Genomic DNA, 13055 nt, shown 5'->3' with positions numbered 1-13055 from the left:
GTGCACCAGCCACACACAGAGTACATACATAAACACACACATATTTCAAAATGAAAAAAAATCTAACAATACTGTATAGCACATGGGTATGGTAATACATCAGCATCTGTGCCCAGATACTACTATCGAAACATCAGTTATCCCCATGACACAGGAGCTTCTTCTCCCTGCTCCCCCAACCTCCTTCATAGAACAGTTAAATTTCTTTTAAAGAAAGGGAAAAATGGATGCTTAGAAACATGGTGTTTATAATCTGATCCAGCCCTGTGGCTTACCCTAGAGATTGTGTGTGTGTACATGTGTGTAAAAATCACATTATATACAATACAATTTTTACAGAAAGCCTGGCAGCTACAAATAAGAGGTAGAACTACTCAAAACTATGTTTCCTGCTGCAGGAAAAAATTCATTTTCTTTACAGTAATTAAAAAAAAGTTTAAAAAATTGACAAAAAATAAGTTGCAGGTTAGGCCCCATAATTTAAACAACAAAATCTAGGAAGAAAAATATTCCTCGATGTACTGAACAGATAAGTTCATTAAAGGGTTAAAAAAAGTTGCATAGGAAAAAGGGACATTCCAGCACTTGCTACAATGATGGCAATAGTTTCTCTACAGGGAGTAAAGTACCTTTAGTTTTTCTTGTTTTGATAACTCTAAGATTGGGGTTCATAAGCAGAGCAAGTAAGAATAGCAGCACTTTTCCAGTCCTGGAGAGATCTATAAGCGGGAAGGGACTCTGTCTGGAGGTCAAGGTTTGTTCTACCGGACAGAAAGATAAGCCAGTAAGCACAGCTCCAAAGCTAAAGTTGTAAGTTCCTTCAGCATTTTAATAAAAGGTGTTATAAAATCCTTAATACTTTTGCCCTCTGCTTAATAAAGGAAAAGGACAGGGTCTGTGCGTGTCTTGAGTGACAAGGAATTTGGATGTCGGAGTACACATCAGAAAATATATGAACAAAAGGGGATTCTTCAGATGTTTTTAAGGAGCGATGCACTATTGTCTTGATTTTACCTATGCAAGAGAGAAGCAGAGAGAGCGCTGTAGTATTTGGCCAATGACCAAAAATCAAAACAAAACAAAAATTAAAAAATAAACAACCAGACAAAAAACAAGAACGTTAACCAACTATCAGTTTTTAAGAAAGACAGGTTACAATGTAGTTTCTGTTCCCTTGCTCCTCCAGAAATAATCATTGTCTTCAGGCTCAAGTTCTATTCTAATTTGAGGCACAACTTTTACTGGAGTTCTAGGAGGACTAGAGAAAAGAAAAAAAGAAATGGTAAGTAAGTCAAATTTTCTTTATCATCTGTCTAATATTTATGCATTGTGAAGAAGCCAATGTGTCATTATTTGTTCTCTGTAAATACTTATTTCCTCCTGTATTTTTTTTTAAATGTGAAGTTTTTTTTTTTTTTAAGATTTATTTATTTATTAATACAAGCACTAGGTACAGTCAGAAGTGTGGAGGGTGAGAGAATTCCCCAGAGCCAGAGCGGGGAACAGAACAGGCAGACTGACAAAATACACTGCTGAGGGGAGCAGCGGGCATGGCAGGAGGGGTCTGTCACTCCATGTGGGACCCTTGCGGTCGGCTGGGGACTGAACCAGCGCTACAGAGGCTGTGGGCAGCTTCGCCACCCAGTGCTCAACTGCTGCGCCACCAGGGTAGGCCCTTTTCCTTCTGTATTTAAAGTATTTTTAAATGAGATGATGATACCAACAGTCAAGAAATTCAAATAAAAATTTCATAACGTTTTCATATCTAGATTAAAAAAAAAAAACAGAAAGAAGAGGACTGCAAGTGGGCAACACTGTCATAAACTGAAGGACAAAAAGACATGAAGAAAATATTCAGATATTCTACTGTTTTGAAAATCAAGTAAGATCTGAAATTTCTAGTGCCTCGTTAAAAGGGAAAGAAACAACTGGAGAAGACTTTCTAGGAAATGCCAGTCACCCCTTAAATCAGAGATAATACTGAAATGGAATCCATGGATTCTGGATTTTACATTAGTAATACAGAAATATTTCTAAGAATAAGTAAAGCAGGTCTTAGAATAGGTTCCACCAGTGACAGCTGGGACCAGGTTTGGCCACTGGGTAATTTTATTTAAGAGAAATTGTAGCGAGGAAGGAGAACAAGGTGTTCTGCCAATAACCTACCATTGATTACATTTCTGTGGGTCAATCAGACCACAGAACTAGGTAAAATGCTGGGCTATCCTTTACCTTGGCAAACCGAGTGACTGAAGGAAAGGAATTTTATCAGCATGATGTGTGGCGTTCGAGGAATGTTGGTGATCTTTCTCCTGGAAAAAAAATAATTGTTTTAAATTATAATTGGTAGTCTTTGGTAAGCGATAAAGTTAAAGTGAAAACAAAAATCATTGCAAACATTGAAGACTCTTTCACAACTGGAAAGAGTTAAGAAAGATAAGTTTAAACGATTTCAATAAACATCATATCAAACTAAGAATCTAAGTAGTGCAATGAAGCCTGACTTAGTTTCCTTTACTCTAGGATTTCTGGCATGAACAACCATTGTTGTATTTAGTGAGGAGGAAGGAGGCAAATTATTTTTAGAGGGTGATACCATCAACTTAATATCGAAAGCTTGCCCTTAGATTTCCCCTTTTACTAGTTTGTCTTGCTGTTATTGGGGTGGGGGAGGCTGAGGAAACTACTTATACTGCTACTCTACTATCAATTTTGTTTTTTCATGGGTTATAAATGTTTAATGACATCAGAAAATATTACAGTTAGAATGATCATGTGTATTTTGCTTAAGTAAATGTCTAATCTACTATTATGTTAATTTTTGGACAATATATGATTACACTCAGATGTGGTCACCATAATTCTCCCATCACCAAGGCATCCATAGTCCCATAGTCCATCACCATAGTCTCTTGTGCTCTTCCCCCACCCTATTTTCACCCCTCCCAGTCTCCTCCTGGGTGCATCACATCTATGGTCAGCTTTTAAGGTTTATCTTTGTCTTATTCTTTGTCTGGCATCTCTGTGTTACACATGTATTGAAACCATCTGATATTTATCTTTTTTTCCTTCTGACCTATTTCACTTAGCATAATCCCTTCCAGCTCCATCCATGTTGCTGCAAATGGCATGAGCTTATCTTATTTGGATTGCTGAGTAGTATTTCATTGTGTATATGTACCACATCTTCTTGAATCACTCATGTTCTGGGGCATTTAGGTTGTTTCCATATATTGGCTATTGTAAGTAATGCTGCAATAAACATAGGGTGCAGGTTTCATTTAGAATTAGTGGCTTTTGGAGAAACCCCACCAACTGGGAGAACATTTTTGCACCCAACACTAATGATAAAGGACTGATCACAAAAATCTGCAAAGAGCTGATGAGACTCAACAACAACAAAGAAAACAATCCAGTCAAAAAATGGGCAGAAGAGCTAAAAAGAAACTTCTCAGAAGGGGAAATGCAAATGGCCAACAGGCATATGAAAAAATGTTCAACATCACTTGTCATCAGGGAAATGCAAATCAAAACTACCATGAGATACCATCTTACACCAGTGAGAATGGCACATATTAAAAAAACTAGCAACAAAAAATGTTGGCGAGGGTGTGGAGAAAAAGGAACTCTTCTGCACTGTTGGTGGGAGTGCAAACTGGTCCAACCACTGTGGAAAGCTGTGTGGAGATTTCTGGACCTACTAAACATAGAGCTTCCATATGATCCAGCAATTCCACTCCTAGGAATTTACCCAAAGACACAGAAACATCAATTCCAAAGAACACCTGCACCCCTATGTTTATAGCAGCACTGTTCACAATAGCTAAGCTTTGGAAACAACCCAAATGCCCAAAAATAGATGACTGGATCAAGAAGATGTGGTACATATATACCATGGAATATTACTCAGCATTCAAAAAAGATAAACACATGCAATTTGTAGCAACATGGATGGCGCTGGAAGGGATCATGCTCAGTGAAATAAGCCAAAAAGAAAAAGAAAAATACCGGATTGTCTCACTCATAGCAGGAATCTAGAAAACTTAAATAAGGGACCAGGAAAATGAATAACTATAAGAAAGTGAAAATCAAAATCAACAAAAAACTATGAACCAGAGACACTTTTAGGGGGGCGGGAGGGGAGGGATTGGGGTCAGAATGGGGGGGCTGCAATTGTATGGGGAATATAACAATAAAATTTATTATCTAATAATAAAAAAAAAAAAAAGAATTAGTGGCTTTTGGAGGAAATGCAAATCCAAACTACAATGAGATACCACTTCACACCTGTGAAAAGGGTCCATATTAAAAGAGTTAGACACAAGAAATGCTGGTGAGGATGTACATTGCTGGTGGGAATATAAACTAGTCCAGTCACTATGGAAATGTTCCTTAAAACATTAAAAATGGATCTTCCATGTGACCCAGCTATTCCACTCCTAGGAATCTATCCAAGTATCCTTTTAAAGGGTGTTTGAGAGAACAAAGACTAACCAGCACTAAATAATCAATCTGTCTAAACTTTTTGCAAAAAAATGCCTGGTGATTTTTTTTTTTAATAGCCTTTAAACTGTATTAGAAGGGGGGCTGTGCCAGGTTATGATGTCAGCAGAACACATACATGCTGTGCTCCCTTTATACTGTCCTTTTGCTAATAATACTTTAGATTAAAAAAATATATATGGTTCGGAAAGCTTGAAATAATAAAGAAAATATTAACTAAATCCTATAGAAAGGATTAAAAAAAAAAACAGCTTCAGTTAAAAAGTAGAGGTTACAGATTAGACACAAATTCTGTAAAGAATTCTTTAATTCTTTGTTTTTTAACCCATGTGATAGCTGGTTTCCAAGGTTGCCCCAATGCTCTCTGCCTGCTGGTATTCATGGAATTGTACACCTCCTTACACTGGACCGACGTTAGTTTGTGTGACCTATATAATATGGCAGAGGTGGTGGTGTGTGACTTTTGAGATTCCATGATGAAAGAATGCACTTTCTGTTTTTGTTTCTCTCTTTGTTATCAATGACAGGGAAATCCTATCATGGGCAGCCTCATGGAGATGCCTCTAAGTTAAGGACTGAATCCTCCTGCTAATGGCCTCCTATCCAAGCTCAGAAGAAGATCCCTGGATCCAGCCAAATCTTTAGACTCAACCCCAGCTGAGAGCTTAGTGACAATCTTGGAAGAAATCCTTAGCCAGAACCACCCAAATCTGCTGCTCCTAAATTCCTTGAATATGTGCGAAAAGGCATGCCTGTTGGTTTAAGTTGCTAAGTTTTGTGATAATTTGTTATACAGCAATAGGTAACTAATAAACCCATTTTTCATAAATAGTCATTGATCTCAAATTTTGGTAACTTCTTATAGAGAGTGTCTTGATTGTCTTCTTCTCCTACAGCAGATCAGAATTCCTGGAAATGCACCTGAATCTAAAAAAATATTTTCTTCCAGTGAGATCTCAAAGTGAAAGCAGTTTGAAGGCAATTGCTACTTGTTAATGAAAAAGCTTGAGAAATTCACTAATATTACTACAGAGGTTTCCCCTTTCAAGTGGCCGGTTAACACAATTACAAAAGAAAAGGTGACATGTCAGAAGTCATTATACCTTAGCTGTCAGGCTATTACTCTAGAAAGACTAGTGTAGTTGCAAAGGTGATTTTAATACAAGAGGAGGAGGATGAAGAAACCTCCTTAAAAGAAAATGCATATATTATACAGGCTATACTTAAAAAGTTATATTACTATTTTATAATTGCCAATTTAATCAAAACTAACAATTATTGCACATTCTTAATATTAATAATTGATTCATTGATCATTGAGAGACCCTTGAAGCAATTTCCCTTTGGCAATGATTTTATTGAAGCCTAAGGAAGACCAACAGTAACAGACAGTGATGTAGTACTATAAGCTGCATTTCTAAGTAACAGTGGAAAAAAGAAAAATCAATTAAATCATGGTTATGAGTTTAGCAATGGAAATTTGAAATTGGTCATTACTTGAATCAGAGAGATTACCAAAAAAAAACCCTTTAATAGTTATGAATAAAAGGAAGAAGTTAAGAGTGAACCTCAGGGAAAGTAAAAGTGGAGTTTTATAATTAATTGTAAATCTTCACATAGTAAAAAGGAAAGAAAATAGAAAGAAAGTTAATGTAGATGACAATGCTAAAGCATTTTCTCTGTAAGTGCAAATCATATTCAAGCAGGCATGCAAGAGGTTAGTTCTACTCACTGTCAGAAGGTTTGCTATCACTTAGGAAAGGCTGCTGTTCCATGATGTCCATTGGAATTTTAATACTTGGAACTTTTTCTGAGTATGGGCAGTCAGACTGTGAAAGAAATTTACAACAATTTTTAGAAAGTTTTTACTACAGATTTCTCCCTACCTCCTCAAATTGATCAAGCCTACCATGTTATTATTCACACTGTACTAAGGAGAAAACCTTAGATATAATCATTTCCACTTTGTTATGGCTCTCTCCTCCACTTTTGTTTTTGCCTCTTCTGAGTTAGTGGATTGAGTCAATTAGAACTAGAACCACATCAAATGGAATCACCACAAGTAAAAAAAATGTCAAGCTTTTCAGTCAGCAAAAATTTATGGGTTTGTTCTATGTGTGAAACAAATAACCTCAACATAAAACCAGATGACACATAAGGATTCTTCCTAAACAATAATATGGCCTTCAAATTCTTGTTTTGTTTATGTTTTCTGATTCCATCTTCAGAAAATGAAGACTCATCTTTCCTTCCAAACAGGTGGAGAACTTTTTCTAATATTCACTATAAAGGAATCCTTTATATATACATGAAAATAAATCCTTTACTTTTACTCTAACACTCTACCAAAAGTTATCTAATAGTTAAAGGTTCATTTAAACTTGCTGTACCAAAAATATTTGTACACTTAACAAAACATGAAGAAATGAAATCCAAAGGAAGGTACCGATAATGGTGAAATAAATAGAAAGGATTCATAACCAAGATAAAATGATAAAACCAGGAAGATAATCATTAGGCTGCTTAAAGATAAGGTCACCTAAGCCAAAACATAATAGAAATTCCAGGGATTACCACTTTATTTTTAAATCATTATACTGAATTTAAGTCTATGTCTGTACTGAAAAGATCGAATTCATTTCAGCTGAAAGCACCAAGCAGATAACCTTTAGCTGAAAGCAAAAATATGGGAGCCAGGGCTTAGAGAAAATAAAGAAAAAAATAAATCTTAGCAAAAAGCTCACTATATATATTGAAAATTCCTTTATGATGAATTTAAAGAGAAAAATATGTCACAACTTTTTTTTAAATGACTAAGACATTACAGCTAAATTGAGCAAAAAAGAAAATAACGAAGATGCCATATGTATCTACCTTTGTCAAGAAGGATGTCTTACTAAGTATTTCAACTATTTCCCCAATAATAGTGGTTGTAGGTGATCAGGGTGGCAGCAAACTCTTAATCATAGCCTGCCTGGCAAGTACAAAAATGACTGAGTGGTTCAAAATGTTGGCAAGCCAAAATTTTCACGATTTGTCTTCACAAATATTAAAGCTATAATTTTCACCCCCACAAGAGGCTTCTGATGTTCTTGCATCCCACCCCACATTCACCAGGCAAACACCAGAAGAACCTCCTTCCAAAAGTAGAGACCCCAAATAATGAGCTTGACACAGAGATTTAATGCATAGATGTGTTTTAAATTGCTTAGTTGGATTCACTGTCTGAGACAAATACATAAACTTGTTTTTTTTGGAAGGTTATGGGGGAGAAGAGAAAGAGGAAAAGAAAAAAGTATTACACATTATCTTCATAAAGTCTGCTGGAAACAAGAAGTTGAAATGATAAACATTATTAATAAAAGATTAATATTGCTTATATAAAATATGATTTGTTGAAAGTTGAAGAATTGGAAGAACTTCTTAGGAGCTCATTTGATCCAGCTTTTGACACTAGAGAGTATTAAATTTAAAACATTCCTGAAAGTCAAAATTTTATTATTTTTCTTAATAGAGGACTCCATAATATTACTTCATACATTTGTAATGTGTGATGAATTTAAATTTGGTGTCGATGTACATAAACCGAGATACTTGTTTTGAAAATTCAAGATGAAATGCTGTTTTAATTATCTCAGTATTTCAGGCAATCTTTTCTTTTGGCCTTGAGTGGTCTAGAAATTTATTTCAAAGTTTGATTTCTAATCAATATGTGAACACATCATTCTTTTTAATAGTGTATTTTAGTCTCTGCTGTAGTTGAAACACATTCTTTTTCTTATTGTCCTCATTGGAAACAGAAAATCTATAGGCCTGTTTTCATTGAAGATGGATGATAACAATCTCAAACGCATCCTCATACTTGTTTTCTCTTTAGTTAAATGTGCCTCCGTATATTTAGCCTTTTCTTATTGAATCAACTTATTTGGAATCCAATTTTATCTGTTGATTTATTTCACCATAAGATTTCCAAGTTCTCCACAAAGAATGCAATCTGACCAATTGTAAATAATCAAATAGGCCTGCAATAGACTTTTTTGATTTTGCTAATTAAGGCTGTGTACACCTAGAAAAATGACTTAACTTTTCTTGTTATAGTTTTTTTCTCTATATATTTCCTCTTTTGTAAAATGGGGATAAAAGATATACTTTAAAGAGCAAGTATGTCAATGAAGGACAAGGAATGCATAATCAACAAAAATCAACAAGTAGATGCCAAAAATTAACTATATTCCCAATTAAGAATAGGATACTGGGGATCCCATTAGAATGGGGATGTTGTGCTGTGTAAAATCCAGAATAAATCTTCACACTTTGGTACCACTGATTATAGATACCTACTGGAGTACCTGTATTTCTATGAAATATATTTCTATATTTCTATGAGTCTCTTAAAGAAAAAAAAACAATGATTTTTTTAAATCCAACTACAGGAAGAACATCTAGACGATGATACTATTATAATTATGTAAAAAATATCCCAGACTCCAACTCCCTTTTGGTGTTTTTTTTTTTTTTTTGATGGTTTGTAAAGAAATAATCCCAAATCCTGTCAAAATCCAATGTAAGGTTGACTATAAGAGCAGAAAATTGGCTGAAAACCATCTCAAGTAGATACATAGATGATAGGAGGTGAGGTCATCAGCATTTGGGCACATCAGGTATAACATTATATAAAACTGAGTTATCTTAAATTGAAATCCTGGATTATCAAGAGCAAACCAAATATATTTTAAAGCATTATAAAGCAAATATATTTAAAGCATTTAAAAAGCATTATAAAGCCTTTTTATCTGTGAGATTGAAGACTGGAGTTCTTTATATGTGGTAGGAACATTTTGTACGTGGTCACTATAAATATCACTATTAGTAAGTTAATGGATACAGAAAGATTTCAGAAAAAAATATAAAAACCAAAGAAAAATATAAAGGGGAAAGGAAGGTGAAGAGTAACATAACATGGCCAGGTATAAATTCTGGAATTCAAACATCTCATATAGGGGATAAAAAAATTACATGTTCACATTTGTTTCTTTTACTAGCCTTAATTTGGAATTTTAGAAAGTTCCTTACATCATCATTATCACTGTCTAGACTTCCTTTCTTCTTTTTCTTTTTCTTCTCATCCTCCTTCTTTTTCTTGTCCTTTTCTGGAATGACATCATCGAGGAAGCTGAGGTCATGCTGGGAGAAGAGGTAGTCCATGCCTTTTCTGACAGCTACAAGTGCCAAGATCTGGGAAGATAAAGAAAAAAGTATGCAAGAAACTCTGTCAGGTGAAGTCATAGTGAGCATTACTACTGTCCATCAAAGTCTGTAAAAACCTATTTATATGAGGCCAGGGTATGACAGAACTCATCTTGCTTGTATAGATTTACATTAAAGTGGACCATAAACATTTTCTTCATTTTGAAAGTTGGCTTTTAAAGTCCTAGTTGAAATTCACTTGTTTTGTTCAAGGAAACACAAGATCACATTTAACTAGAACTTTAATGCAAAAGGATTATTTTCTGAACTATTTTTTTCACATAAGATTTTTAAATAAAATAACGCAAAGTTTAAAGAGAAAATATCCAGCACATGAAATCTTGTCATTCAAAATTATACAGGTTTTCAAAACATTACACAGTTTTTTTAAAAATCAAGAAATTCTGTATGACACATAGCAGACTAAAACATTTTCAAAGTAATAAATGAGGTAGTATTTGAGTTTGTATACACCATGTAATTTATGGGACTACTTCAATCACTACCATTAACCACTACATTACCTTTCACTGGCTGTCATACCAAACCATTAGGTAATATTTTTACATCTATTCCCATGACAAACCCAAAAAATAGATATTATCTCCATCTTATAACTAAGAAAACAGAAGCTTCGAGACCTAAATATGTAACCCTTGTATTAGGTAAGGGAATGATACAAAGGATTCCAGCTGTCTGGGTTTAAAATTAATATTCTTTAGCTCTGTGTATTTGATTCTATAAATTGCTATTGAAGAATAACTTTTCAAGGCACAATAAAGATGACTTCACTCTACAGTAAACTTAGAATGAGGAGAAAGGAGTCCTGACTGCCTTAAACAGTTGTCTTTATCCACATCATGCTCTCTATCCTGTCAATTTCTACATACTTATCTTAGACAAATAATTTCATCTGCCTTAATAATATCACATGGGTTTTGCGGTCAAATAAAAGTGCTGAAAAACAGAAAATACTTAATGATGATAAAACATTTTTTAATACTTTAGCATAAACAATTAGTGAGTTACTGGATATATTTCAAATCTATGAAAGTCTAACTATGATTTTTCTCGTTCTACAAAAGTAATAAAGAGATAGACTATACCAATAAGCAAATGGGAATCACTTCTCAGACAATGTATTTTCTAGTAAATTAACAGCTTTTTTAAAAAAGAGTGATATATAAGGGATAATCAAGAAAAAAATCTGACTCTGCAAATATCAATAGTACTTTATAGCATCTTTGCTTCCATAGAGAAAAAAATAATTACAGTTGATAATATACATAAAGTAAAATAATCATCGTGACTAAGGGTAAGAGAAGTTTTATAAAAGATAAAATGTGCTTTGTGTGTGAAAATTCTGTTTCCAAGGAAGTGGGGGAGACAGAGCAGAGCTGAGTTTGGTTCCATGACCTGTTTCAAGTGTATAAATGTACATTTTATTACAAGAAACTGAAAATGATGGGAAAGTATAAAATGCAACTATAAAGCAAAACACAGAGCTAGAATTTCTTTTTCCCCTTTTACTTGTGATTCAGAGTAGAATGTTGGTTGTTTTGCCTTGCTTTGCATCACATCATGGCAAGGACAGAGCCAGCCTTAAACTTAGAATGACACAAACTAGCAAGAACTTCAAAAGTTGAACTTCTCACTCCACTTCTAATTTACCAGATGACCTTTCAAAAGTTGCTGAACTTGTTCTCTATTGTTTGAACTGAAATGTGTTGTATTTTGTTACTTAGATTGATTCGATTCTACAATAGTATTTTAAAAATAGTTAGCATGTGTCAGGCATTGTGCTGTATACTTGATAATCATTATCGAAGCTCAGAATAACAATAATGACGCTACTCTCATTTTGCTGATGAGTCAATCACAGTTCCAAGGCAGGTACTGACCAAGACCAAGCAGAGCCAATATCCGAACTCAGCAGAGTTTGACTGCAAGGTCCAGCCTAGACAACCACAGGCATAGGTACCTTACATTACAATGATCAAAGTGATAGGTCAAAGTTGGATAAAAACTGGAACCACCCATAAGACACGTGTTCTTTCCATATCACGATAACCATGTGATATCAGTATGACTTTACGAGTACATTCAATTGCAGAAATCCCTACCATGACTGGGAAAATGATAGCAGCCACAGTTGACTTGAGGATCCAAAGCAGGGCTAAACACAACACCTGCAAGAAAGTGAACAGGTGGACTCTGCGCAAGGGGACATGGCGCAGGTAGATAAAGTCAGGCTGATGCTTCAGGGGCATCAGAAGCAGTTTTAGGCGATCCATGAACTAGGGAAGAAGGAGAAAGAGAATATAAGTAAATACATTCAGAGCTGACACCAAAGTCATATTCATTATACCTAACTAGCCACTAGTGATTTATATTCTGTAACTGAGGCAAGCAGTGTCCTATTAAGAGGACACTAACCAGGACATGCAGAAATTGAGTCTAGCACTATAAGACATAATATGAGTCTTCCAATTTTTATATTGCATTGCAGAAATCAAATGCAGAGATATGAGACAAAGTGCCCACCAAAGAATAGCATCACAAAGTAAAATATACATTCTAGATTCTCATCTCCTAGATTGTGTTTTTACCATCTGAGTCTCAGGAGAGAAGATCTTATGCCTGTTTTATTAATGATATGCTGAGGGAAGACATTTAGTTCATATATCTTATCTGTCTCAGTTATCTTGTATGAAAGAAAAGGGGATACCCATGCTATCATATACATTTTAGGGATGTTTCAAGGATATACAGGATGTATCCAACAAGAAAATGGGAACGCACTTGGTATTTTCATACAATTCACACTCTTTATCTATGGCATAATGTAATAAATACATTCAGTAACACATTATCATTTCTTTTCAGAAAAAAAGAAAAGAAAAGCTATATGAATGTTAGAGCAAGTTTCAGAGGGTTAACAAGTAAATACATGAAACTAGAAGAGGTTATCACACTGTCAGGTCTGAACAGGTATTGAAATGACCATGAGCACCCATGTGGCAGGTGCTATACTTCAAAGAGTAACTGCTGAGTTTACACTTATGATAATGATATGGATGATATTTAAGTACCTATCACAGGATTTTCAGATGGAAAATGTTCACTAAATAGCTGTTGAAGAGAATAACTATATAACTCTGAAGTAGTAACTACTTTATTTTGGAGTGAAGGGAGAAGTATAAAAGTAAAACAGACATTTTTCCCTCAAGTGTTGTAAAAAGTTTCATTTCTCCAGAGCTATTTTTGACTGATGTGGGGCTTCCCATTTATAAAGATTGGGTTAC

At 34.7% G+C, this 13055-nt stretch overlaps 1 protein-coding gene and 1 long non-coding RNA gene across 4 annotated transcripts in view; one reads left to right on the top strand and one right to left on the bottom strand.

The window, feature by feature from the left end:
* The first annotated feature begins 798 nt into the window (after positions 1–798).
* Positions 799–5321, top strand: LOC129144776 (uncharacterized). Of its 2 annotated transcripts, none has more exons than XR_008549345.1 (3): positions 799–1282; positions 1770–1882; positions 5031–5321. It is a non-coding gene; the product is annotated as an uncharacterized LOC129144776 (long non-coding RNA). The 2 variants fall into 2 exon arrangements; XR_008549344.1 differs by lacking the exon at positions 799–1282 and adding an exon at positions 1555–1668.
* Positions 2239–13055, bottom strand: part of SLC4A4 (solute carrier family 4 member 4) — a 347176-nt gene continuing 336359 nt past the window's right edge. For both annotated transcript variants that reach the window (XM_037530399.2, XM_054688304.1), the window contains exons 22-25: positions 11874–12047; positions 9577–9738; positions 6236–6332; positions 2239–2312 (exon numbers count right to left, since the gene is read on the bottom strand). In XM_037530399.2, coding sequence (XP_037386296.1) covers positions 2269–2312; positions 6236–6332; positions 9577–9738; positions 11874–12047 — 477 coding nt within the window. In that variant the 3' untranslated portion in view covers positions 2239–2268. The remainder of the gene's footprint in view (positions 2313–6235; positions 6333–9576; positions 9739–11873; positions 12048–13055) is intronic.

The sequence above is a fragment of the Talpa occidentalis genome, unplaced genomic scaffold (genome assembly GCF_014898055.3).
Source record: "Talpa occidentalis isolate TD23 unplaced genomic scaffold, MPIMG_talOcc4v2.1 talOcc4.6, whole genome shotgun sequence".
In the NCBI taxonomy this organism is placed as follows: domain Eukaryota; kingdom Metazoa; phylum Chordata; class Mammalia; order Eulipotyphla; family Talpidae; genus Talpa; species Talpa occidentalis.
The sequence above is the reverse complement of the archived record's forward strand: the minus strand, read 5'-3'. Positions and strand labels throughout refer to the sequence as shown.